Source organism: Empidonax traillii, unplaced genomic scaffold, assembly GCF_003031625.1.
Source record: "Empidonax traillii isolate 1590-97213 ecotype Southwest subspecies unplaced genomic scaffold, ASM303162v1 scaffold753:size306327, whole genome shotgun sequence".
Taxonomy (NCBI): Eukaryota; Metazoa; Chordata; class Aves; order Passeriformes; family Tyrannidae; genus Empidonax; species Empidonax traillii.
The window spans coordinates 165,360-190,783 of NW_020955946.1; the positions used below are offsets into that span (position 1 = coordinate 165,360).

The window sequence follows — 25,424 nt, forward strand, 5'->3', positions numbered from 1 at the left end:
TGGAAAGTACCTGAAGTTCTATTGTGAACTGTAAGCCATTCTTCCAAATATTGCTTAATTGAGTCCATGCTACACTAAGTAATAATCGCTACCATGTGCTGTATATAGAGCACTTGAAAATAACATAGATATTACAGAGGGTTTTTGTAGATGTTACAACTATATCAGGAAAGGACTGTTCAGTTTTTCTAAACTCTTGATGATTCTGCAGTTGTTATGGGAATGATCCAAGTAAGATGACAGATACTCCCCATATGATGGAGATCTGAAAAGTCTTCAGTCTTTAGGAAACTTTTCTCCTCTTTCAGTACTAACCGGATTTTTTGACAGCCAGAACTTTGTCTTCATGACAATGGTCTCCTAGAGCTATTCTGAACCAAATGCTGCTGCCATGAGCACAGAAAATTAGTACCATACAAAAACTGAGGTGGCTTTTGTGTCTGTAAAAGGCCCCTGTGACGATCTCCAAAGAAGCAGTATGGGCTCACCTTGTACCTGAGGAAGATGAAAATGACACCAATACAAAAAAAGAGGTAACAAGTACATACCTGGTAGAGAGATTTACATCAGGTGTTCAGTCTCATGGATGAAGCGGCTCAGATTTTCTGGCATCATTATCTATTCTGAAAAGCCAGTCTCTTGAACAGTGAGTGAGCTCCTGCCTCTCCATCTTCCACACCATGTAATATTGTCTGTACACATTTAAATTTTGTATTTTTAAGTCTCTGCGTATATCTCCCCTCTATTACAATAATTACATCAGGAAAACTGATGTGCTGTCATAACAATAGTCATCCCACCCTTCAGGAACACACTGTCCAGGTTGTACCTCCATTAGGTGAAAAACAAAGTTGTTTACATTCCATGCATCTGCTAAGAGAGGGAGGCTCAAACGAGGAAAACATCTGTGCTGAGAAAACATGCAAACATAAATAATAGCTTTAAAAGATATTTTCTCAGTGAATAAGGTAAGTCACATAAAAAAAGATACAGATAACCATATTTTTGGAGACTGAATCATTCTTATGAAGGGAAGAGCAAGCTAAAACCATGTAAGTGAGGAAATTATTTTGCACAGGTTTCTGGAAAACACTGAAAAAATCCTATTTTAAACAGAGTGGTAGCCAAGATGCTCAAAAATGAAACCATGCAAAATCCTCTAGATGAAAATAACTCACTTGGGTCTAGTCAGATGTAAGTATTTTAGATTAGACTAAAGTTTTATTGCTGCCTCCGTGGGGGAAATCCCCATGCCTATAAAAAGCCCAAATGAAGTTCCAGTCTATTGCTTGTGGGACAAAAGTTATGTATATTTGAATAAACTAACACTCCTTTAACTAATATGTTTGTGAATCGTAATGCAACAAACAGCCTGCTACTTCGCCTGTATTACAAGAATAACAAAAAAGAATAAATTCTTGCTCGCAGGACCCCACTCCCACCCTGTAATTAATTAACACCAAATTAAACTGGAAAGTGCTGAGACGACCTACCGAGCCACCTCAGGGCCCGGCCCTGCCCACAGCCCCCCTCAGTGGGCAGTAAGCTGGGCTCAGCTCCCACCTCTGCTGAGGAGGGCTGATTCTCCATCCCTCCGGCCCAGCGCCTGCCCCGCTCCCTCAGGGCAACCTGGGTGGGGCATCCCGCGGCATCCCGGCGCCCGGGTGAGAGGCAGGCAGGCGGAACTAATCCTCCATAATCGCCTTACAAATACCAGTAGCTCTCTTCCAGAAAATCTAGGGCTGAGGAACCGAAACACGCAACTTGGTCAGACAGCACGGCCAGATCTGAAAGAATCTTAAAAGGTAGACTGAACTCTAAAGAAAGCTGACCACAAGAACAGCACTATACAGAAAAATGTTTATTGAGAGTGTTGTTGCCTGAGAATTGCTACCATTTCATCAGTAAAAGCAGTGGCAAAAGAAACATGTCATTATTGTCTTCCTGTCACAAAATCTGGTCCATATGTCAGCACTGGTCTCTCAGCTGGTTGCTCAGTTCCTGAAGTTCAGCAATCATGTTGTCCATAGCTGTCACCTCATCAGCTATCTCACTGCGAACCTCATTACTTGTTACATCTACGAAAAGTTGCTGCATGACAAAAAGAAATACTTATAAGTACTTCATAAATTATTACTTTAAAAATACACATAGAGTTCCTCTATTTCAGTGTAGAGACAGAATACAGGAAGCTCATCACCCCTATACTGTGTTTCACATTTTTGCTAACTATGATGGCATCTCTCTCTAATAAAAGTCCATTTCGTGGCTAATTAACAGAAGGTGCACACACACACACACACACACATATATATAGACACATACAGAGATCTGAAAGCTGTGCCACACATTTGCTATTTTGCCCAAGAGGAAGAATCCTCCTGTGGACACTGGGTTTCTGTTCTGACCTGACTGCCTGTGCTGACTTCTGATTCCATTGGCAGTAAAGGACTTTTTTCATGAAACTTTTTTCATGAGACTTTTTTCGTGCATGCTGTCACTGCAGTTCACAAGCCCACTTCTGATAAATTAGTTGTGAACTTTAATGACCATTTTCCCCAGTGTCATATTCTGTAGCATAATTTCCTCCAAACTCTCAAACAAATACTTTTTGACATTTGATGTCCAGACATGCATGGGTAGAGACATTCACCCGCATGTAATTAAGTTATAAAAGAGAAAACAAAACACTATAGAACAATAAAAATAGATTGTTCTTGAAGACAAAAAAGCAAAGCAGCTAACTTGTGAGCAATCATAATCTTCATCTATTCACAGGGAAAGCAATGTTACATGGCTGGCCTAAAGCCTGGAGATATGCAAGCCCTGACGGGAGCTTTGTGCATGCTGCACCTGAACATGTTGCTACTGCAAGATCAGGACCTGTCATTTGACTCGAATAATGCTGAGGTTGCTTGTGGTACCACTCCACGAAAACAAGGGGAAGGGGTGACACCCAAACATATGTTTTGCCTTTATTATGTAAAGAGAGAGTGATTCACACTTCATTTGACACAAACACAAAGCCTACATTTAGAGACAAAAACAAACCAAGAAAACAAAAGTTGCTCCAGAGTACATCTGTACATCATTACATCATCAAAGCAAAATGGGACAATAAAGATACGCATATAAACAAAAATGCTCTTAAAAGGCTTGAATCAAGGTTTTTAATGTGCCCCCAAACAGTGTTGTTCCGAAAAAAGGAACATCTTACATAAAAACAGGAACATGTTCGTGCTGCAAGTACAGAAACTTCTCTAACTTTCAGCCCCAAAACCTCACACTGGGAACGTGATAGAAAAGTTTGGTTCTTTCTGGCTAAGACATCTAAATAAATCAGGATAATATAATTATTTGTTCTTTCTCCCCTCCCCCCTCCTGCCCCAGTTAAAGAGAGCTGGGGGGGTTTCACGCACCATCATTCTTTCCCCAAAACAGTTCCCACATTTAATGCACTTATGATACATCTCCATAATCTTTCTCTTTTTCACAGACCCCACCTGTCAGATCCAAATGCTGCGTGGGGGCAAGGAGCAGAAGAGAGCCCACTGAGCTCTTTGCCCCAGCATGTGGCTGCCCAGAAGGCTCTATCCAGAAAGAAGCCCATGAACAACCCATTTCTGAGTTGCAGACTGTGGGTGCATTTGCGAGTCCAGCACAACACCAGAGCTCAAATGTCAAAGATGGAGATCCCAGGAAAGACAAGAAGTCTGAGAAGCAACATTGTTTCACCTGTTAAAAAAACTACTGACTTGTTCCAATCGCATGCAATGACTACAACATTTTGGAATTTTACCTTTTAAAAGTTACCTTCACTGTTCTTTTGTTCCTTCAGAAATCTTAACTAGTGAAGTCTGCTCTTAGCCCATTTTTAAAGTGCTTTTCTCTATTAAACGAAAAAATGAAAAAAAAAATCCCACGCTCGCATTGACTCATAGGGCAGCAAAAGGAGATGCTGCAGTCAAGCTTGGACAGGCGTAAACAGTGATAAACTGTTTGTTCATTCGAACTGACAGAAGATGACTGAGTTTTTAAACTACAACACACTTTGAAAATTCAATATGGGTTCAAATTAAAATTAAGATGGCATCTTGGAAAGGATACAAAAACAGTGAGGTCACATAAACAACTTAATCTCTCTAACATGTCAGTTTTCTCAGAAGTACTATAAAACTTATAGGCAGCATTATCTGCCAATAGTATAGATGTTCTTTTTATTAGTGCCTTGAGAAATTAAGAGTACAATTTACTAGTCTCATGCATCTTTAAGATATCGCATGATTTTTCCTAATATAAACTACTTGTACTCGCATTCTTATAATTTATGTCACATAGTCTTGCTTTCTGTACAGTAATATGCAAAAAAAAAAAAAAATCCAAGGAAAAAAGGAAAAAGGAAAGAAACTCAAAATACATTTTGTGAGTCACAACAAAGCAAATGTTGTGGCTTTTTTCAACACATTCCAAAGTCTTACCTATGCCAGTATCTAAAAGCAGAGTAACAAATTCAGCTTGTGTCCACTTAAGCAACTTTCCTAGGTTTTTATCCTTAAAATTAAAGGACTTAAAAGAGAGTGAGCCAAGTTTAGCACACTGATGATTAATCAACACTTTGTAACACAAGCACACGTTATAAAACTCATGCTCTATAATTCACAATTGCTAACCCCCTTCCACAGGGAGGAAGAATTCCTCTTTAAGACATGAAGTGTATTTTGAACGAAAACAGATGATTCAAATATGATGACAATTTCCAAGTAATTAATATCTAAACTGGTAGGGTATCCCTGAAAACCAGATTAAAAATGAGTTTTATCTTTTAGTAAACAAATCTTTTTAAAACACTTCAAGTGACACAAAGTAGTCCTGACACATTTTGATTCTTTCTGCAGGTTTAGATCCCTTCTTTCCGAGACTGCCCTGTCTCTCCCATGACCACTCATATAAAAAGTAGGTCTTTGAAATGACTGATTTCTTTCAAACGCTCAGTTCAGTTTGCCCAAAATGTTAAGTAATATTCTAACTTAGTCTAAAATGTCAATGCTGCTTCTTAACTAGTTTATTCAGTCAAAGCCTAGCAGGAAGAAGGGAAATAAAAGTTTACTTAAAACTGGAATCCTTAACAGCATAGAGATGAATATTCACTTGATGATGCACTGAGACAGGCATATTTGATCTATAATTGATTCAACACAGAGAAATGATTTCTGGCAACAGAACAAAGATTCCTAGCTTTCAAAAAAAAAAAAATTCCTACCTTTCAAACATTCCTACCTTTGCTTTGGATGACAAGCCACGTAAGTTGAGTCGAGCTGAAGAAAGTATCTGCAAAGCTTCCTGATGATTAGATTTGTTCTTACTGCATTTTATAGCCACTAGAATCAAAATACAGAAGGACCCCAAAACAAAAAATCATTATCACTCTAGCAATAATCTTTAAACAAAAACATTTAAAGATTTTGGTAACTTCCACAGGCAATTTTTAAATGTAATATACCCAAAAAGAAACATGAAGAAAAAAAGTGTCAAGTAATATTAGGAAGATAACTCTGAATTCAAAAGGTATATGTATCTTCCTTAAACATAAATATCACAGAACAGTGAATAATCTTACCAAATTGAAGTTTTATCCATCTCCTGACTGGCACATTCAATCAAACAACTTATGTGAATATCTGAGGACTGAGATGAACTGCATTTTCACTTGCATTATGAAGTTGAGAGATCATTAAATTAATTGATTCCATGTTTACCAGTCATATGTTTACTGACTCACCCCACACAATTTCTGCCTCATTCCAAGTATATTTTTGTCTGCACTATCAGGATGATACTCTCAGTTACAGGACTTCCAATAGTAGGAATAAATATAATGGGTAAAGGAGAATATTATTTTGCCACTAAGCTTAATAAATATTTGTTACACTATTCATGAATAATAAAATTTCTTTTCAGGTGAACATACCATGTGCAATCTCTATGGCTCCTTTTACCACTTCCTTAAAAGAAGAAACATCTTTCTCCCAATCACTCGACTGCACTTCACATTTATGTGCTTTAGTGAGACACTGCAGTGACTGCAAGGAGGAAAAAAAAAAAATCAGTATGTGCGAAAACAAACTAGGAGACTAATTTAGTTTTAAGTATCTATGAAACTAACAGTCAACCTGGAAAATGAATATATCTTTCCTATGCTTGATTTCCTGCGAGTTGGAGTACTGTCCTCTGCAACAGTGAGCGCCAGCTGTAACACAGATGTTCTTCACCAATACTGCATCTCAAGTATGAGAGGCATATAAAGCAACGTGTCTAATTTTTATCTTTTAAAAATCTGTCTAGACTGATGGATGTGACCCATGTTTGCCAACTCATCGTAATGAAATGCACATGAAAAACAGAAAAATACTTGCATTCACACTTTGAATAGCAGATAATCTGTACCTAAAAAAATTGTAACTGAGTACATCAAAGCTTTCTTCCTGTATATGTATTCTTGGCAAATAAAATATTTTACAGATGCAGCTATTAGCTGCCTAACTGCTCTGGTTCTCAGTGTGAGCAGGAAAAATAAATGTAAACAATAGGGAAGGAGGGTCTCATTAAGTTAAAAAAAAAAAAAAAGAAAAACTTAAGCAGAAGAAATTAATTTTTTGAGTTTTGTTTTCTTTCTACGGCATCACAAACATGAAACAAATACATACTAGAAGTTACATGCATGGCTTGGTTCGATGAAAACTCTCCAGTTATCTTTTTAAAGAGTTTAAATATCATATAAAAGAAAAACTAATTTTCAGTGTGATACATACACATGAGCATAATAAAGACTTCTGAATTTGGGGGGTGCCACCGCAGAAGCTTCTACCCTTCTCTCCCACTGGAATTTCAATCACTATGGCACAGGTAACTGAACTGCTCATGCTTTTGTAAATTGCAGTAAAGGGATATTAACCAGAGTGAATTATATTTTTTCATAACAACCTAGGTTATAACTGGTAGCAGTTCTGGCCAGTAGAGGCAAGAACTTCCAAGACAAGGAACAGCAGTTTTTACAGCAGTCTGATTTCAGTCTGCACATGTCTGAGTCAGGGCAGCAAATCAGGGGGGGTTTGCTGACAGATGTCAAGGAGGGGAAAGAATTCAAAATCTTATGGGCTGTTTGTTTGCACTTCTGGAACCTGGATTTATCCTGAAAGGAAACAGTATGAGCTGGGGAAAGTTCAAGGAACAGAGGGGTTTCATAGCCTTGGTATGGATCAGCGGGAAACTTGTAGGTTGGAAAGATTCCTTGGTGGGAAAGGTGTGGACTGGACTGCATTCAGCATAGGGAAGAAAGAAGTACTGAATGAGGTGGCAGTTCAGATACCCTGAAGCATGAGGGTAAATATATGTTAAGGTAAAGAAAAAAAAAATAAAACCCCTACCAACTCAACGCTTCAGTAGTTTTACACTCCTAACTTGTAAACCTTGTCTGACTTTGATTCAATTTACAAAGCAGTGTTGCGAATTGTAAATATAGTCTAATGATTCATGTGGCATATAGATATAGCAGCAGAGCAGAAAATTTAAAAAAAAAAAAAAAAAAAAAAAAAAAAAAAAAAAAAAAAAAAAAAAAAAAAAAAAAAAAAAAAAAAAAAAAAAAAAAAAAAAAAAAAAAAAAAAAAAAAAAAAAAAAAAAAAAAAAAAAAAAAAAAAAAAGCAAAACAACAACCAAACCACCCTTTACAATAGCCAGAAATACAAGATTGTTCTTTCAAATGCAATGTTAGGCAATAAATTGGTTAAATATAATTAAACCTGCATTATACAAGGTGCAGAATAGAAGGGTATGGAGCAAAGGTCAAACCCTACATTTGTAAGGAGGTATGTGACACTGTTAAAGATCTCTTCCCATCTCTTTGTCCTATGATGCCAAAATATAGTAAATAAGGACCTTTCAGAATTCATTGAATTTTTGCATTATAAATGTGGGTGGAAAACTGCAACTCTCCATCTAGAATTTTTCTATAGACAGCTATCTTCACTGAATATCTGACTGACACATGATGGTGCCTATGGCAGTGAAGCAAACAAATACTGGTTTTATAATGTGATATCAGAAATCAGTGATTATTTCGTGTTTTGGAAATGAATTTTTACACTGTAAGTTAATGTATACTGTGGCTGTAGGCAGTTTTGCTCTCTCATGATCTGTATCTATGCTTCCGTCACACCAGAATACTTGGATATACGTGTAAGCATACCTAAAGTATTTATAAACATCACTCCGTCTTGCAGGGACTGACTGTAAGCATGTTCCATAACCAGTCTGATTAGGAAACACAGTTTAAGTCCTGTCTACTCTACAAATTGAAACCACGTTTTTAACTGGGATAGTAAAAAGTACTGTGATGTAACCAGATTCTGAAATGATTACATTTACAGTATAGACAGGGCCTCTGCTACTTTGCATGTCTGAGTAAGAATTTGAGGATATATTACAGGATATTGCAGTGTCTGTATTTCTGAATTCTAAGAAGGCCAAATCCCTTTTACTTCAGCTGTAAAGAAAAAGAGGGAAGGAAAAAACATAAGAATTGGAGATATAACAGACAGCAGCAATGACAAAACAAGACTTCTGACAGGGCAAAGCACAAAGAGACAACGAGCAAGGCCCCTATATAAGTTTAAGCCCACAGTCATACAATTTGTAGGTCCAACCATCCTCCTAATATGCCTGATATCAAGCAACAAGCAATCCTCCAGATAGACATTTTTGCCTCCGCCAAAGGCATACCCTGCTTAGGGCACACATACTGAATGCCAACCTTGTGTATTTTCAGCTTCAGTGAAGATCTGATAACCCTTAAGTATTTTTGGAGTGTGCAAAGCTATTTGAATTTTGGAAATTTAACATCAAATGCAAAGCACACTCCAGCATACAACAAGCTAAGCACTCGTAGGAGCGCAGAGCGGTTATTTTGGAAATGCAATCAATTTGATTCCCTAGAAGCGATAAGGACAAGAGATAGCAAAACCAGCAACAGGTTGAGAAAAACAGAGAGAAACTAATGGTTCAACAGAATTAATACTATTATTTGATTCCATTTTCAGCTAATTAAGGCCAAAACATTTTTTAATGTGGGAACTCTAACTGTAGTACAGACTATTTAAAATGTATTTTCCCTTAGTGATTGCAAAGTAGAATACAGATGGCTTATGTTGCTGCTGGCTCATGCTTTTAAGACCCTTTTTTTTTTTTTTTTTTTTCAGAAGCTGCAATATCTTGTCTCCAGAATCAAAGACTCCAATTTAAAAAAAAAAAACCCACACCACCATGAGATTACAGACATTAAATTGCTGCCAAGAAGTTTCAGAATACAAATCCAGGACAATGCACATATGCTATGATAGGATGTTTCAAATTGAAAAACTGGTAATAAAAAAGAGATTTTTTTTTTTAATGCACATAGACTGATGTAAAACATCCTGCCCCTGTTGTAACAAAAATGTGTTCTGTAGGAACACGAAAAGCAGAAAATGAGCTTATAAAAACACTAAAGCAAAACACGTCTGGAACAAGGGCATGGTTTACTATAGCAAGCACTATAGTCTGTTGGAAAACAGAAGGTTTCTATCAGAAGTGTAAAAAGGTATATGCCTCACAACACACTTACCTTTTCAATATCTTCCCCATTATCATTCTCTCCATTTCCATAAAGTTGGGCGTAAAGTCTCCAGATGGCCCCATCATTTGTCACTCGTGAAGTGACTCTGCCCAAGAGCTCTTGCAATTTCCCCTTCAATCCACTTGCTGCATCTCCAGCACGATCTGCCATACCATCCACTACTGCTCTGACCAGAATAGCCAGCACCTTAAAAAAAGCAGTAGGAGAAAGTTTTTATTTTAACTCAAATCAACAGCAATATATATAATGGCATATTTGATCCCTCCTAATGGTTCAGTAAAATACAAATACAGTACCATATGACAAGTAGAGAATTTACTCAGAAATACATTATTAGGGGAGTAATTCAACTGATTAAAAACCTCATCTATAAGATTCTATGTTGGTGAATATAAAGAGGTCAAAGACCTAAGGCAGAAATTTGGGTTACTTGAACAGACTTGTGTGACAAGTAACGGTAAAAGAAATTGTGGCAGCATCCAAGAGATAGTTTCATCTCATAATACAGTTCTAAAAAGATCAGTAAAGAGGCTGAACCAAACTGGAATGGAACCATCCATTCAGGTAATGGAAGACACTGTTGCTTACAGGACTCTATTTAAATAACTGCAGAAAGTGAAAGATGTACAGTGGGCAAGATGGAAACTGAAAAGTAACTGAGTATCACCTTGGGAAACCCTGTTCATAATGCACTTCTGGTAAATTACTAGTGAAGTCAGTTCCATCAAACTCTTTTACAAGTACTCATTAATGGCCACCTTTTCTGAGTCACAGGCTTGATAATGTGGGATGTGACCCGTGGAAATGCTGAGCATGAGCAGCTGCTGCTGAACTCAATGGGAGCTTGGGTTTGCCTGTATGAAATGCTACATAATACCAGGTATCCCTGAAAAAATTGTGAGGCTTTATGTCCCAAACTGGACACTGAAAATTAGACAACAGTTTCACTTTGCCTCACTTCCTTCTTAATAAAATCAGAAACTGCACATGTAAATTAAGACCGTAGATCATATGGTGAATTAGAAGACAACAAAACCCAGAAAAGCTGTGGTTTATTAAGTGGGTAATACCCCTTCTGTGCATTGCATGAGACATAGAGACTGTGGAAGAAATAAGGATAAAAACAAAATGGAAGTCTCGAGGCATGCATTGAAGATAGGCCAGTAAAAGTCTCACAAACACCTTCATAATGGTACTTCCTAACTTGTGAGTCTGTCATTTGGCAACTTTAAAGCTTCAACATTTTTGTCCACGTGACACTAATACTTAAAATGAAATCACATTTATAGCAATATTAATATCAAGATAGTAATAAAACGAATTTCAAAGATAACCTGTGATTAGCCACAAACCACAGAAATATACCACTGCTCTAGCAAAAGTAGGATGGGGTGCATCCTCACACATCAAGATGCAATTCACTGGCAGAAAGTAATGTAAATATTACGAGAATATCCAAGTATTTGGCACTTAAAATAAAAACATGTGAAGTTTAGCATTTGTGATATGTCATTTTCCTAAAACAACTTTGACAGAACAACCCAAATCAATCAAAATGGCAGAAACTGTTATTCAATAAATACATGCAATAGAAAAAGTGAAAATAATTATACATCTACCTTTTCACAGATGATACAATATCATATTAGCATCTGTACATCCCTGCCAAAACCATAACAGTAGCTTACAGCCTTTATAAAATTATATGACAAACTAGCTGTTCTTTCTTTTATTTTCAACTACTCTTATGAGTCACCTTAGATAATAGAAAATATGATCAACTATTAATAGTCCCAAAGTTCTGAAATTCACATTATATTCGTGATTTGGAACATGAGGAGCTAAATCCCGTTATTAAATGAATGAGATCTTCTATAATGATTTGCTAGTAAAACACCAACAAGTGTTGATATTTCCATTACTACCGCGTTCTAATAATAAAAAAAACAAACATAAGAGGTGTAAGAAGAAACATTCAACTGTGTTCTCTTTTGACAAGGGTCAAGAAGTGTTCCTGAGGATTCGTACATAGATGTATGACTTGTCAGTTTAACAAAATTTTTCCTCAAGGTCAAAAAAGTTACTTCCCATAAATATTATGTATAGTCATCAAAAGTTTTAGAGCCAATGATATTTTGTTTGCACACAAAGAAAAAAAATGTCCTTAGTTAGTAGGATTTAGCAACTGAAAAATTATCCATATTCTCATCGAGTTCTGACTTTGCTTACACTTTCATCATAACAATCCATCTCTTTTTTCATGTAAGTTTTAGCACTACAGCACTGAAAATGAAACTAGTGTCAAAACCCGGATTAAAGGGCCCATTAAACAGTAATGAATCATTAATGCTTGGTTGTGCCCGGTTGTTAAATGAAGTTATTTCAAACTGCAAGTGAATTGTGCTAATCATCAAAAAGTAGCACTGCAGCAGAGCTTTCCATTTTAGATGGTTGTCCTAAGTGTTAAAATTTGTATCTTTGAGAAATTTTAAACTGCCATACATAATAAACTCCTAAAGCAATGCTGTTACCCAGGATCCCAACAGGCAATAGAGCTTTTTTTTTGTTTGTTCATTTGGGTTTTTTTCATGTCTCTTTTAATGAACTGGGCTCCATATGACCACTGAGCAGAGTTTGTGTTTGTTGACATCACACTATCTGCATTTCCTCCTTCTCCTTTGCTTTTGTATATAATGTGTGTTCATTAAAAACTGAACAAAAGACACCATGAGACAAAACCTTCGAAACAAACCAAATAATTTATAAATGCTGTGATTGTCATCAGTTAATCTCATTCCACAATTGCTCTCCAAACAACTCCTTTCACATAAAAATTCTCTTGGTCAAATCATTTTTAGAAGCTTCCTTAATACTAATCAAACTTGACAGTGCTCAAGAAATAAGAAAACCCTCAGATACCAGATCCAAAACAACAAATTTGCAGTCTGTGAGCCCTCCCTGCATCCCTTCCAAATGAAAGGTTTTATAATAAAGATAATTGTCATTAGTGAGCTCCTTAAAAGAAACAGAGCTCCAGAAATTTTAATTCCTACCCTCATTTTTTCAAACTCCCTTTGGAACATGTCCTCGTGGCCTTTCGTTAGAAACAGTTTGGCAATACAAACCATTGAAATGAGGATGCTACTTTATCGAGAGCTTAAGAGAAAAACTTCGCTAGAATCTCAATAACACAGAATTGCACGGTGGAACCCTTTGTCCACACTATTGCATTCGTATTCTTTGACAGTACGTAATGAAGATTTGGGTTCTGAACCAGTGCACCAACACAGCTTTTCCACCCACAAAATAGTTTTGTTATTCACCAAACTGCAACTTTCCAGGTAAAAAAGGCTGACTGCCTCCAAAGCACGCAAGTGATTGAGAGTCGTATGATTAGCAGTTGCAGAAATGTTTCAGATACATTTACTAGCTCATACTAATAATTCAGAGACTAAATTGATGATTACAAGAAGTAAGGCTTTTTCCTTGGGTACTTTTGAGTGACTGTTCTACCAGTGGAAACTACAGATAATTCAGTGAGCCTTCGTATTTTATTACATAACATGTATATTAAATGTTTTCCAGGTTTATTTCTCAGGAGGTTCGTGTACATTAAAAGAAATACGGAAACGTGAAGAGTTTTAAGAATCAGTAAGGAGGGAAGGTAAGAAAGCATGCTTTTAACATTTATGTGGAATGCTAGGAAATTAAAACACTTGCAACTATGTTCTTTGCTGTAATCTTTTATTGCATTGTTGCTTCTTTACATATAAAGAGCCTTTTAGCCTTTCTGTGTTCAATTCTGTCTGCAGAATCTGTACATACATATCTTCAAGCCTCATGACATCATGATCTCAGAACCTTTGCCACAAGCATGACATTGTTAAATAACTAAAATAGCTTAGAAGCAAAATTTCCCAAACCTTCTGTACTCAGAAGAGTGTCACAAAAGACACCAATGGCCTAACAGAATTCCAGATGAAGATCTGAATGCTTTACTGTTATTAGAAGAAATTAGTGATTTAAAAATATGACTTCATACTATTCTGAAATAAAATAGTCTGATGTAACTACAGAAATCAAAGACATTTCAAATTATATATTCAATTGCATTCTTGTAATTGATGCATTCAGTCTCACAAGAGGTATTCTGCAACAATGATTATGCTAAAAGCAATTGGTCATTGGCTTTCTGTTTTCACAAAGAACCAGAATCGATAACTTGTTTCTTCCAGACTTGTGGATATTTTTTCTTTTAATTCCTACCTTCTTTCTCACCACCACGTCATCTAGCTTAGTAGTCTATCCATTAAAATCTACAATGACTACAAATACTAAATATAACCTTAGAGAAGATCACACTATGCTGCATGGAAACAAAGGTGTATGTTTCCATTTACTCGTGTTTATTATTTTACATTGTTAAAATACAATTGCACAAGGCAGTTATACAGATCATCTCTATTTAAAACAGTCCATTTGGCAAACTGGAGAGGCTCAGCAATTAATTGTGAGCTCTGTAAACAATCTCAGCACAAGCTTTTATTTTTATATGCTTTTTTGTTTTGCCATGGAAATGCTCTTCTCTTCCTTGTAAGAAAATTGATTAAAGTCTTTCTGAAATTCTTTAATGAGGCTCTGAGGTTTTTCTTGGCAAAATAGTAAAATCCTTCTAATTGAGGAAACTGTATTACAAATTACAATGAAACCCATAAAACACTTCACATATCAGAAGTCAAAGTTAAAATTAGGATGAAAAAAAATTTAGGGAAGAGAGCATATATATGCTTCTGTAAAAATTATAAAAGTTGAATGAGAACAAGATGAAAAAAGAGTTATACAACAAAAATAGAAATTTAGTGCAATATTCCCAAATATTTTAACAAAATATACTACACAGAATTTGATGAATAACAGTAATAGGAGTCTGTATCATCTCAAAATATTTAAAATGGGCAAATACATGTAGAAGGTTCTATTCCTAGTCAGCTGTCAATCTGTTTAAAATAACACAGTAGACCACCCCTAGAAATGCTATTTAAACTAACAATTGGGAAAAAAAATTGATTGAAAAAAGCCAACCATCTACAAGATGTTCCATGAGAGGCCCTACCAGTACTACAGTACTGTAGTTGTAAAACACATTAATCTTTAGCACATAAAGATTATTTTCCATAGGCATTTTTTAGCGCAAAGAGAGTTTAAGACCTTGTAATATTAGCTATATCAAACCTAAAAGATTTTATTAGGATAGAATGTTATCCTTGCATGACTGGCTTTATAGTAGAAAGTATTGCAGTAACGTACAACTTATTATTAAAAAGTAATCTGAAAAAAGTGTTTAACATCTCTGCCTCCCTATGACCAAGCAAGATGTTTCCACAATCATAACTAATTCTATCTGTTTTCTCTACTCATCACTGGACTCAAATTCACAAGATCCAGGAAAGCTATTTTTTATGGGACAAAACCCAAAACATACTCCTGGGTTCCATGACCAGCAGCAGCTGTTTCCTCTTACCTTGGTTCTACACACAATCTCCCTAAGAACTCATAAGCTTTTCAACCAGGTGCATTAATTTTGCAAGGGATTTTGGAGGTGTTTCACTGCTATGCTTAAGGGATTCTTTGGCTTGCCTTTCAGATTCACCTTGCTGTTTTCACTGAGTGTACAGAACCCTCCTTGGATCAGAACCTGGTTTCAGGCAGGGTAACATCTCAGCTGAAGCTGTTGAAGTAGGTTCTCTGGATTTTGTCGAGAGCATACATTTACAAACACAAAAGTTAACTGAACTTCACTGAACTACAGTGAAAGATGAGCAAAATACCTCTTTTATTTTTCTTTGTTCTGGTTATTAAGAATCAATGTTACGACTTTAATGCCTTCAATTTACTTTCAAAGGCTCATTTGTGGAATTTTCAAACACATGGAAAAAGATTATCTTTCTTCAAACTAAACAATTTGTATTATTTCTGATACTGCGACATGTGGGAACAATATGGAAAGAGGGGGTTATACGTAGTGTTTCATATAAAAATAGATCTTAAAACTGCAAGGCTCATGTTTGTCCTTTGATGAAGTCTGCAATCTGCAATCAGGATGTAAAGGTTTTTGGGGTTGTCCACTTTTATTTTAAACATTTATTCTTACAGTACAAATCTCCAAAAATTAAATCACTTGCCTACATAGCTTCACTGGTATGCACACTGTCATTACTGATATCACTATCAGTAGCTATCAGTAATCTCTCTCTGCCTCAGAAGAAAAATTAATGAACATACAGGACGACTAAATATGAAAACTTCCTGACCTGTGTATCCTTGTACTTTTCTCTTAAGTCCATGAGCCGGTGATAAGCTTTAATTGCCTCTGAAAACTCTCCAACATCTGTACTGGTGAGAAGATAGTTCTCCCATATTTGCCAGTGCTCATAGTTGCACTTGAGAGCTTCTTGAAGGGTTCGAAATGCTTTGATCCTAATCAATAATAAAAATAGGATAGAAATTAAGATTCTATATTAAATTTTGATCATAGAAGATTTCTAGACTACAATCACTTGGCATTGCATCACATAATAAGCTGCTTATTTAAAAAAAAATACATTTAGAAAACAGTTCAATGTAAAAACTATTATTCATCACTTACAATATTGATAATCCCTTCTGCAAATTACTTTCTATTAGTTCATTCAAAACAGTACACTCTGTAGTCTGAACTAGGTAATTTTTGTTAGCTCTCATAATTATTTTTTGACAAAAATTCATCATAATTGTGCCATCTATGTCAATATTGTCCTTTCTGAATTTTTAACTGGAACCATGAGAAAACAATCTTACTCATGCTGCAGTTGTAACACATTGAAAAATAGAAAATCACTGAGTTCATAGCAGATGCAGAATGATACCAACTTATTTCATCATACAAAAGAAGGTTACTTCACAGCTTTTTGTGATTTATTTTAAACATTTGCACATGGTAAATATGCATGTCCATTGCACAGAAGCTGAGCATGTTTAACTGGTTTTTTTGCCTTAGGTCAGCTGGAAGGTTTACTTACACTCTCTGTTCCCTGATGCTGCATTGCTCAGTACAAATGTGTCAGAGCAGCTCAAACACTATTTATTAGGGGTCCTTCTCCAAAGGTGCTGCCCAGTGAACCATCTCACAGGAGCAGGTTTTATGGAATAAAGCTGGACAGCACAATTCCTATAAAATCACTATGAAGTTACAAAGCATCTTTGTTTTTTCATATGGATCCCCTGCAGGCAACTCTTGACCATTCCCTTACCAAAAGAGAGAAGTAATGGCATTCTCTGGTAAGGAACATGCCACCTGAAGTAGATGGTGGTAAGGTCTGTGTCCTTACTGTTTAAAGCTTTAAAATCACTGCCAGAAGTCGCAATAAATTTGAAACTTTAAAAAAAGCTTTGCTGGAGAATTGCAATGATATGGTTCTTTCTAAGAGATGGAAAAGTACTCTCTGTTGGACAGTCATGATATGTAAAAAAACCACAAAGGAACAGATTTCTTTAAATAAAAACCTGTAACAGTGTTTTTCTGGGTTGGTAAAAAAATCTACATTGGGAAGACATGACAATAAATCTCTTCTTAATAAATATCAGATAAAGATGGCCTGTTATCAAAACTTGCAGTTCACTTGCTCTATTCTATTGCTTGGGTAAGTTGTTAAAAGTGCTGTCTCTAAAGAAAGCTCAAAGAAATTGTTGGTGGAGTTTCAAAAAGAGGATCCAAGAGAGCGTAAATATCTCAGCCAGGAAAAGGTAATATCTGACTAGCTGATCAGGCCATTAAATGTTTGGAATGGCTGGGTGAGGGAAAAATGCCAATAACTGCCAATCTAAGCCCACAGTATTAAAAAAGTTACTAAATACACATGACGAGAGCAGATTGCAAGAAAAAAATTATGTAAGGAAAACAGATAATTTGGCATAGCTATAGCAGAGCAGTCCACAGGCAGGATCTTTCCACATTCACTCTCTGTTTCTCTCTCTCTATTCCTGATATATTGATAGACATAACGCTGAGGAGTAAATGTATGAACAGTTGAGTCTCCTCTACAATTAAAAAATTCACTTCACTCAGAGATTTTGGACTCTGATTTTGATAGATTGTATTAGAAAAGAACAGAGACCTGCTCCTTCCTCTGTGGATTTTGCTACAATGAAAGCTGGGATCTGCTGCAGCTCTCTGACAGGTTGGAAGATGACTGATGTACCCCACTGAGAAACTGTTTCAGCAATTGCTTTTCAACATCTGCAGGATTAGCCTGCATCATGTGTCACATCTTCCTAAAAAAGTTAATAAATTCTCAGAAGGGCAGATGCCATTAAGATGCAAATGTGAAATGTAATCAAGATACCAAAGGGATGGGATGGAAGACGTATTCCACAAATCATCACTCCTGTGATGCTAATAAAGGCATCTAGATTCTCAAAACAAATCTCCTATGTATTTACCCAATTATATAATGATAGATTATCCTTAACCAGTTAAACCAAATCATATCCAAACAGGAAACAGTAGCTGTACCAATGTATTATCCTATCTTGGAAAACAGGAATCTTTCACCCAAAGGACAGAGGGCCAGTTCCAGTTTGTTCTGAGCAATCCAAGACCTAGATTTCAAGGACCTCCTGGCACTCAAAAAAGTTTTTCTGGTAAACCAAATCATAGAGTCTGTTTTCATCACAACTAATTTTTCTGAAGGAAATTCAGAATACACAAAACTTGTGGAGTCTTATAAAGCAAACAACTTCAAAACACAACAAAACCCCTCTCCTTTGGGTGTTAGCAAATTGTTTGCATACACTTTTCAAAAAAATGTAAACATTTTATATTTGTCTGTTGTATGAGACTCTGCCAAGCCTTGGCCAAAGACAATCCATGAGTGGGCCTGATTTAACAGTATGGTGGAGTAAAAATTGATTTTTAAAAATTACTTAATTTAAATAGCTTACTTTGTCTTCCTTTTTTAAATGCACACTCAATTTTAGGTTTTTTTTTGCTGGCAGGTTTGAAAAATAAGAATTTAAACTTTCACCACCACTCAGTCCCCTCTGTAAATTATTCTGAAAAGTACTGCTACAGATATTCTCTGTTTTGAGAGTGAGTTAAACGACCTTATACACAGTCTTAGTCTAGATGGACAGAAAAATTATTTTGATTAAAGTCACTTTTATGAAACAAGCATAAGGCAGTACACTGAGCACATGACATTTTAAACCTTATGGAAAACGAGCAATCAATCACATGTCATCCAAAACAATGAACTGGACATACTCAAGGCACTGATGAAGATGAAAGGAACTACTGAAAAGTTAAAACAAGCTCTTGACTTCTATTACTTTTTAGCCTTGTGTAGTTATTCTAACCTTTATTTTCTCCTCCCTACTGCTCCCATTAGCATATCAATCTCATGATTTCATTAGTGATATTACTTCCCACTATGTATGTTTATAAATTTACCCTTTTATGTAAACTTACTATTCTTTCTCTTTTTTTATTTTGCCTCTTGACTGCATAATCATATAAACTGATGTCAGGTTTCCAGTAGAGGTTTTAAAAATAATTTATTGTATTCTTTTGTTTCATTCTTTGGGGAGAAGTTATAATGTGAAAATTCTTAAATATTAAGTTCTTTCAGGTAAACTTTCATTATGCTGATTTTAAATACAAAGAGGGAAAAGAACAAGCAAGCTAGCATGTGTGCAGATTGCCATCTACTTTTGTAATACAAAAACCAAACTGTCTGGTTTTCCCTTAAATCTACTGAGAATAATATACTATGAAACTACATGGGTCTGAATATATAGTTTGCTTGAAATGGACCTATCTTCTTAGCTTCACAGTCAAATCAGTTTTCAATTTTATTATGAATGCTTTGCACTGGTTGTACTTACTACATCATAAATACTTTTAACAAGAAAAAACAGTAGAGAGGGGTTGCTACTTGTATAAAGCTTATGAAGCTATTTCCTGTGAAATGAAATAGTTACCAGTGAGTTAACCTGGGACAGGGAACTGAAGGGCTAAGAATTACAAAATATGAGGTAAGTACCTTATAAGAATAAAAACCTTAATATCAAAAAAAGGAAATTCCAGTTATTTGTTTTGGTAGCAGTATCTTCTAATCCTTTTGAAGTACTTACTTCTGTTTTAATCTGATATAAGCAGTTGACAAATTGTTCCAGGCCTCAGCATTCTAGAATGATAAAAGAAGCATCAAAAATTTATTCACTTATGTTGTGCTTACTTGATAAAAGTACATAAATTAAACTACTAACAAATATCATTGATTTTGCTAATCACACACATTGACACATTTTTTCTACAAGGCAGTTAAATATTACATTGAAATACAAATTATTTTATGAAAATTGAAATACATGAATAAATACACTCACTACATCACCAAGAATCAGTTATTTAAATACCAATTAGCTGCCTTGTTGTTGGAATACACTGTTATAACTTAGTCTAAGCCAGCTCTTGCCTTCAGTCTAATCTGTAAACAGGTATCCTCTTCTGGATCTAGCTGGGAAGTCTGGAAAGGTCATTGCTGCCAGCAGCTCATCACTTCTCACAAGCTGGAAGCTACTTACCTGCACCACTCTCTGTTACTGATAAAAAATGATCTGAATGTCCCCCAGTGCATCTCAGGCAAACAAATAAAACCTGCAGAGCCATGTAGAGAGATGATTCCTGCCCGTTGCCTTACACTGCTGTAAATGTGAAGCCCCACCACTGAATTTGGCAAAGCCACAACTGGAGGAGATTTGAAGAACAGAACCTGAGCATAGCATTGAAATCTACTCTGGTACTGAAGGCTATCCTCAGGTTTAAGGAGCATTTTAATCATGTTGGGAAACCTTTCTGAGACTTAATTAATAAAAATGGTCACTACATTGCTGCAGAAGACAGATTTCACCTCCATAACTAAGAGTCAGCCCAGCATCCTTCACTCATAAATACCACTTAAGCCACTGAGAAGTCAGTTGGCTTGGTCAAATGAATACAATTAAATGCAGACACTAAAGAGATAAGTGAACACAATTTTAGTATCTGCTTGGAAGTAAATCTACTGTACTGAACAAGAAAAAACACCTCAATATATAAAACAAGAATTCCATTTAAATACAGAGCTGTCCATATATACATTTTTTTCCCCAAGAAACTTATTTAGTTTTATAACAAAGAAATAAGAATACTCTGTCACCTTTCATTGCTCTCTTATTCTCACTCTTTAAGAGAAAAGAATGAATAATAGTTTCTATCACATAGGTGTCATTAACTCTAAGCAAGCAACATGCTGGCAGTCAGGCCTTTTGATGAAAGTATTGCCAGTTTATTCCTGAGAGCTGTTCCAGCTGACACCTCCACTATCACAATGCACAGTGAAACAGCAACAGTATATACTTGCACGCCCTGCATCCTGAAAAAATGGCTAAGTTCTGTTTCCCCTGTGCTCATGAACTATATAGTCACAAACCTACCTGTCACACAATTTATTTGGCCTTTTTTTTTTCCCAAGAGAATTTGATTACCTAAAGGACTAGGTATTTTAATTTAATTTTTTGTTTTCTCTCTCTTTTTAGTTCTCCTCACAACTACTCATTCTCTTTTCTCTGATTCAGCAAGTTATGCAAGCATAAAGGAATTTTGTAAACATATTTCAACATTTACACACTCATATTTGGACAAAGTTCAGTATTGGGCAAGTATTTTTTTGATGCTTCATGACAAAAATATATATCCTTCATGCACAAGTTTAATTTATTCAAAGGGCTAAGGTTTAAACAAGTTTTTCGTTATTGCCTTGCTTGTTTATAATGAAAACATCCTTGTTGCTTTTAGATAAACCATCTGAATTGCTTGTTCAAAAGTACATACATCTGGTTCCAATGTCACACAGCGCTGAAATGCTTTGGCAGCACCTTCATAGCCTTCTAAAGCAATGTATGCACAGCCCAAGGAAAACCATACACCTAGCTGGAGAGAAAAAAATCAATGGTCACATATATATGTAAATATTTCTGCATAAAATAAATAATTTTGCCTGGATGAACACAACTCTTGTTGATTTTTCCCGGCCTTCAGCTATAATACTATTGTACTGGAAAAATAATATCCCATAGGTAGAATAAAGGAAAACTTTATGTTCAAACTTTTAATACATATGGATAAACAAAGGTTGACTCCATAAAGACCTCATAACCATTTCTGAAGTGCTCTTTAACACTGCATCTTTGTTTAGAGAAGAAAGTAATAGCTATTTAGAAATTTGCATATTTTGCTTTAACCTACAAAAAATGCACATTCACTTTGTAGTATTATGATTAGGTTAAACGGTGCTGTCACCACCGAGGCCCGGGTTCGATTCCCCAAGCAGATGGAGCTCCTTAGCCCTGTAAGGCAATCCATCTACGTCCTGAGGACCTCGCTGCCACCGTCCAAGCTCGCTTGGCCCCGGCAAGAGACAGATAGGCATTACTTAAGTAATGCCTTGCACAGAGAACAGAACTTTACCAGTTCAATAATCAATAATCTTGTATTTAAATTCTTTAGTTGTTACAACCAAATACCTCTCATCCACACAGATTCAACCAGGGAGAAGAGCTCAGCACATCCCTTCTCCACTCCCCCTACTCAGGAAGCTGTAGAGACCAAAGAGGTCACATCTCAGCTTCCTTTTCTCCAAACTAGACAAGCCCCAAGTCCTCGGTCGCTCCTCATAGGACACTTCTTTCAGTCAGCCCTTTTCACCAGCTTTGTTGCTCTCCCCTGGATGCTTTTAAAGACCTTCACATCCTTCTTAATCTGTGGGGCCCAGAACTGCACACAGTGCTCAAGGTGAGACTGCACCAACACTGCATGCAAGAGGATAATCAGCTCTTTGGACCTGCTGGTTCTGCTGTATCTGATGTGTCCCAGGAATGCTGGGTGCCCTCTTGGCTGCCAGGGCTCACTGCTGACCCACAGACAGTCTGCTGTCCAGTGGTAGGACATGTGGAAATGGTTCAAAGTTGCACCAGGGGAGGTTTAGACTGGACATTAGGAAGTTGATTTTTTTTTCTGAAAGTAGTCAAACACTGGAACAGGTTGTTCTAGTGTTTGACCACTCTCAGTAAAAAAAAAAAAAAAAAAAAAAAAAAAAAAACAAAACCACTAGAGAGGTGGTTGATGCCCCAAGCCTGCCAGTGTTTAAGAGGTATTTGGACAATGCCCTTAAAAACATGCTTTAAGTTGGTCAGCCCTGAATTGGTCAGGCAGTTGGACTAGATGATCATTGTAGGTCTCTTCCAACTGAAATAGTTCCTTCTACTCTAAATAGTATCAGATAAAGGTATAAGTTACACAAAAATAAATATGTATTTTTATAGCTCTGTAATAGCAAGTTCCTGATTTCCCACATGGTTAATTCTCAAAGACCTGCAAATTTAAGCAGTACTACCTTTTTGAAAAGTTCTGTAATTCAAGAAAAATCATTAAATCCTATGTGCATTGACAGAACATTTTCTGACAGAATTATGCTATTTAAATGTATGCAGTCAAAACAAAACAGAACATTTTATAAGGTGCTGCAAAATTGTTCCAGGTAGTACTATCTACTGCAATAAACTCAGCCACTTCTCCATTCTAAATGCCATTGTAAAAAAAAAAAAAAAAAAAAAGTTTTTCTTGGAAATTTTTTTTGAGAGGGAAAGAAGTGGGGAAGAGGAAGATGGAAAAACAGGTTACATTAACTCCATATTGCACACCATATTACTTCTCAAACTGTCTGTTTAATGTTTATATTCTCTTGTGTTTGGGGTACTAGTTCAAACGCAAGCAACTTTGATAATATGGCTTCTTCTTAGGAAACCATAACAAATATTTAAATACAAAAACATTACCTAAAAAAGTTTTGCAAATCAGGGGTTTTACAGATTTGAGGACAAAGCTGTTGGTTCATATGCAAGGAGCTTTTACCTTTACGGACTAATCGCAAACTCTGTAGCAAACATTTTTGTAGTTCTCTCCAGATTAGATTAATTTTCCTATCTCTGAGACCCAACTTAAAATCACTAACATTATATCTGCTCCTGACCTATCTGCTATGGAATTTATAGTTAATCAGCTTCAAAGCTTAGATCCATACACATGAAATTAATCTGTCAGATCTGGCACCCTGGTGGGCAGTCTTAATTATATTGAGAAAAGAACTGAACAAGCTGGACAATGAAGATATCCTTTTGCATTTGAGAGTGTACATGGATGGCCCACCCCTAGAGCACATGGATAAATAGGTGAAGATGGGATTGTCAGTTACCTCGGCCTGGGCAAACACAAAAATATATTTTTCAGTATTGCCAGCCTGTCACATTTCATCATCTGTAAACTCATCAATCAAGGTAGAAATTGCACATGAAGAGAAAACTATGCTTTTCAAATCTCAGAGGGCAAAATTAACAGGAAATAAACATTTAGTCAATCTCATTTTTTAAGGTTCTTTTATCCATCAAGTTTCCAGAAGTGCAGCACTCCCACAGGGCTGCTACCTCATTAACTCCCCTTTATCTTCTTTCTAGATCAGTAACTTTCTGGACATGAAAAGCAGGCATAGAGACAGGAGCAATCAAGTATGAAACTGAAGGCGAGCAACAACTCTACAGTTCAGGATACAACTTAAATACTGCTTGTGTAAAGGGTGAGAGAAAAACAATCACTGCATTTTTTATAATTCTAATGAGTAACAGCAGCACAGTCTCGCTTCTGAGCTTGTACTTCCAGAATCTGATTTGACTAATTTTTTAAGGCTGATGGTGAGCAGCTACATTTCTCAGGAATTGGCTTACTAACCTTAGACCTGTCAACTCATTCCTCAAGCAAAAGTTGCAGCATGAGAAGAAAGTAAAATGGTTCTTTAACTCTATGGAGAAAAGCTATACGAGCAGGTACCTCGTGGAACTCATACAGTGACTGCACAGAATGATAAATAATTATATTTTCTTAATAATTTGAAGCAAGATATTTTGCCTATACATGAAGGCTGTGACTGAATGAAAAAAAAATGTGAGAACTGGACATGATGAAGGAGGAGATGAAAAGTCTCTGGGATAGGAAACAAGTCAAGGAGCTGTATGAGATGCTATGATGTAAACACAAAAAGTATGCAGAAAATGGAATGGGTTGTGCAGATGGAAAAATGCCATGTGTAAACAAATGAAAAGAAAATTTTATGTATTATCAATTCTGAAGTTAACACCGTAGAAGAGCAATGGAACTTGTATGGATTAAAATTACAGGCCTCAGTAATAAGCAATGTATTGTATCTCAGAATACTTAAATAAGTGGAGAAGGTAACATGCTGGAGGATATCTGAAGGCTGTGAAAGTAAAAATCCCAGAAAATATAAGGAGATTTCATTTATTCCACGTAGTTTAGTAAATACCGTAAAGGATGAAATTACAAGAAATTTAATATGAAGATAGTCAGAAAAAAGTACTTTCCTTGATCCTTACCAGGATGATCAGATTCAAAATGTTACTACACAAAAAATACTTGTATGTATCTAGATTCACTAGTCCTTCAAAAACAAAGGCAACTCTTTTAATACAGAGGATGTTAAATTTATGAGCTACTTAAAATGGAAAAGCTATGATAAAAACTAAAAGGGGCAGCTAAAAGAGTAAAGATCTACAGAAGAGTTCTAACACTTAAAGCCAACACACTTCAAGGCTTGAGGCAACTACATA

General features: G+C 36.1%; 1 protein-coding gene across 1 annotated transcript in view; it reads right to left on the reverse strand.

Annotated features, from left to right (window-relative positions):
• Positions 1–1,850: 1,850 nt before the first annotated feature.
• TTC27 (tetratricopeptide repeat domain 27) overlaps positions 1,851–25,424 on the reverse strand; it is a 120,648-nt gene continuing 97,074 nt past the window's right edge. The window contains exons 14-20 of the mRNA XM_027900836.1: positions 21,580–21,678; positions 19,839–19,891; positions 15,980–16,145; positions 9,657–9,854; positions 5,969–6,080; positions 5,278–5,378; positions 1,851–2,091 (exon numbers count right to left, since the gene is read on the reverse strand). Coding sequence (XP_027756637.1) covers positions 1,969–2,091; positions 5,278–5,378; positions 5,969–6,080; positions 9,657–9,854; positions 15,980–16,145; positions 19,839–19,891; positions 21,580–21,678 — 852 coding nt within the window. The 3' untranslated portion in view covers positions 1,851–1,968. The remainder of the gene's footprint in view (positions 2,092–5,277; positions 5,379–5,968; positions 6,081–9,656; positions 9,855–15,979; positions 16,146–19,838; positions 19,892–21,579; positions 21,679–25,424) is intronic.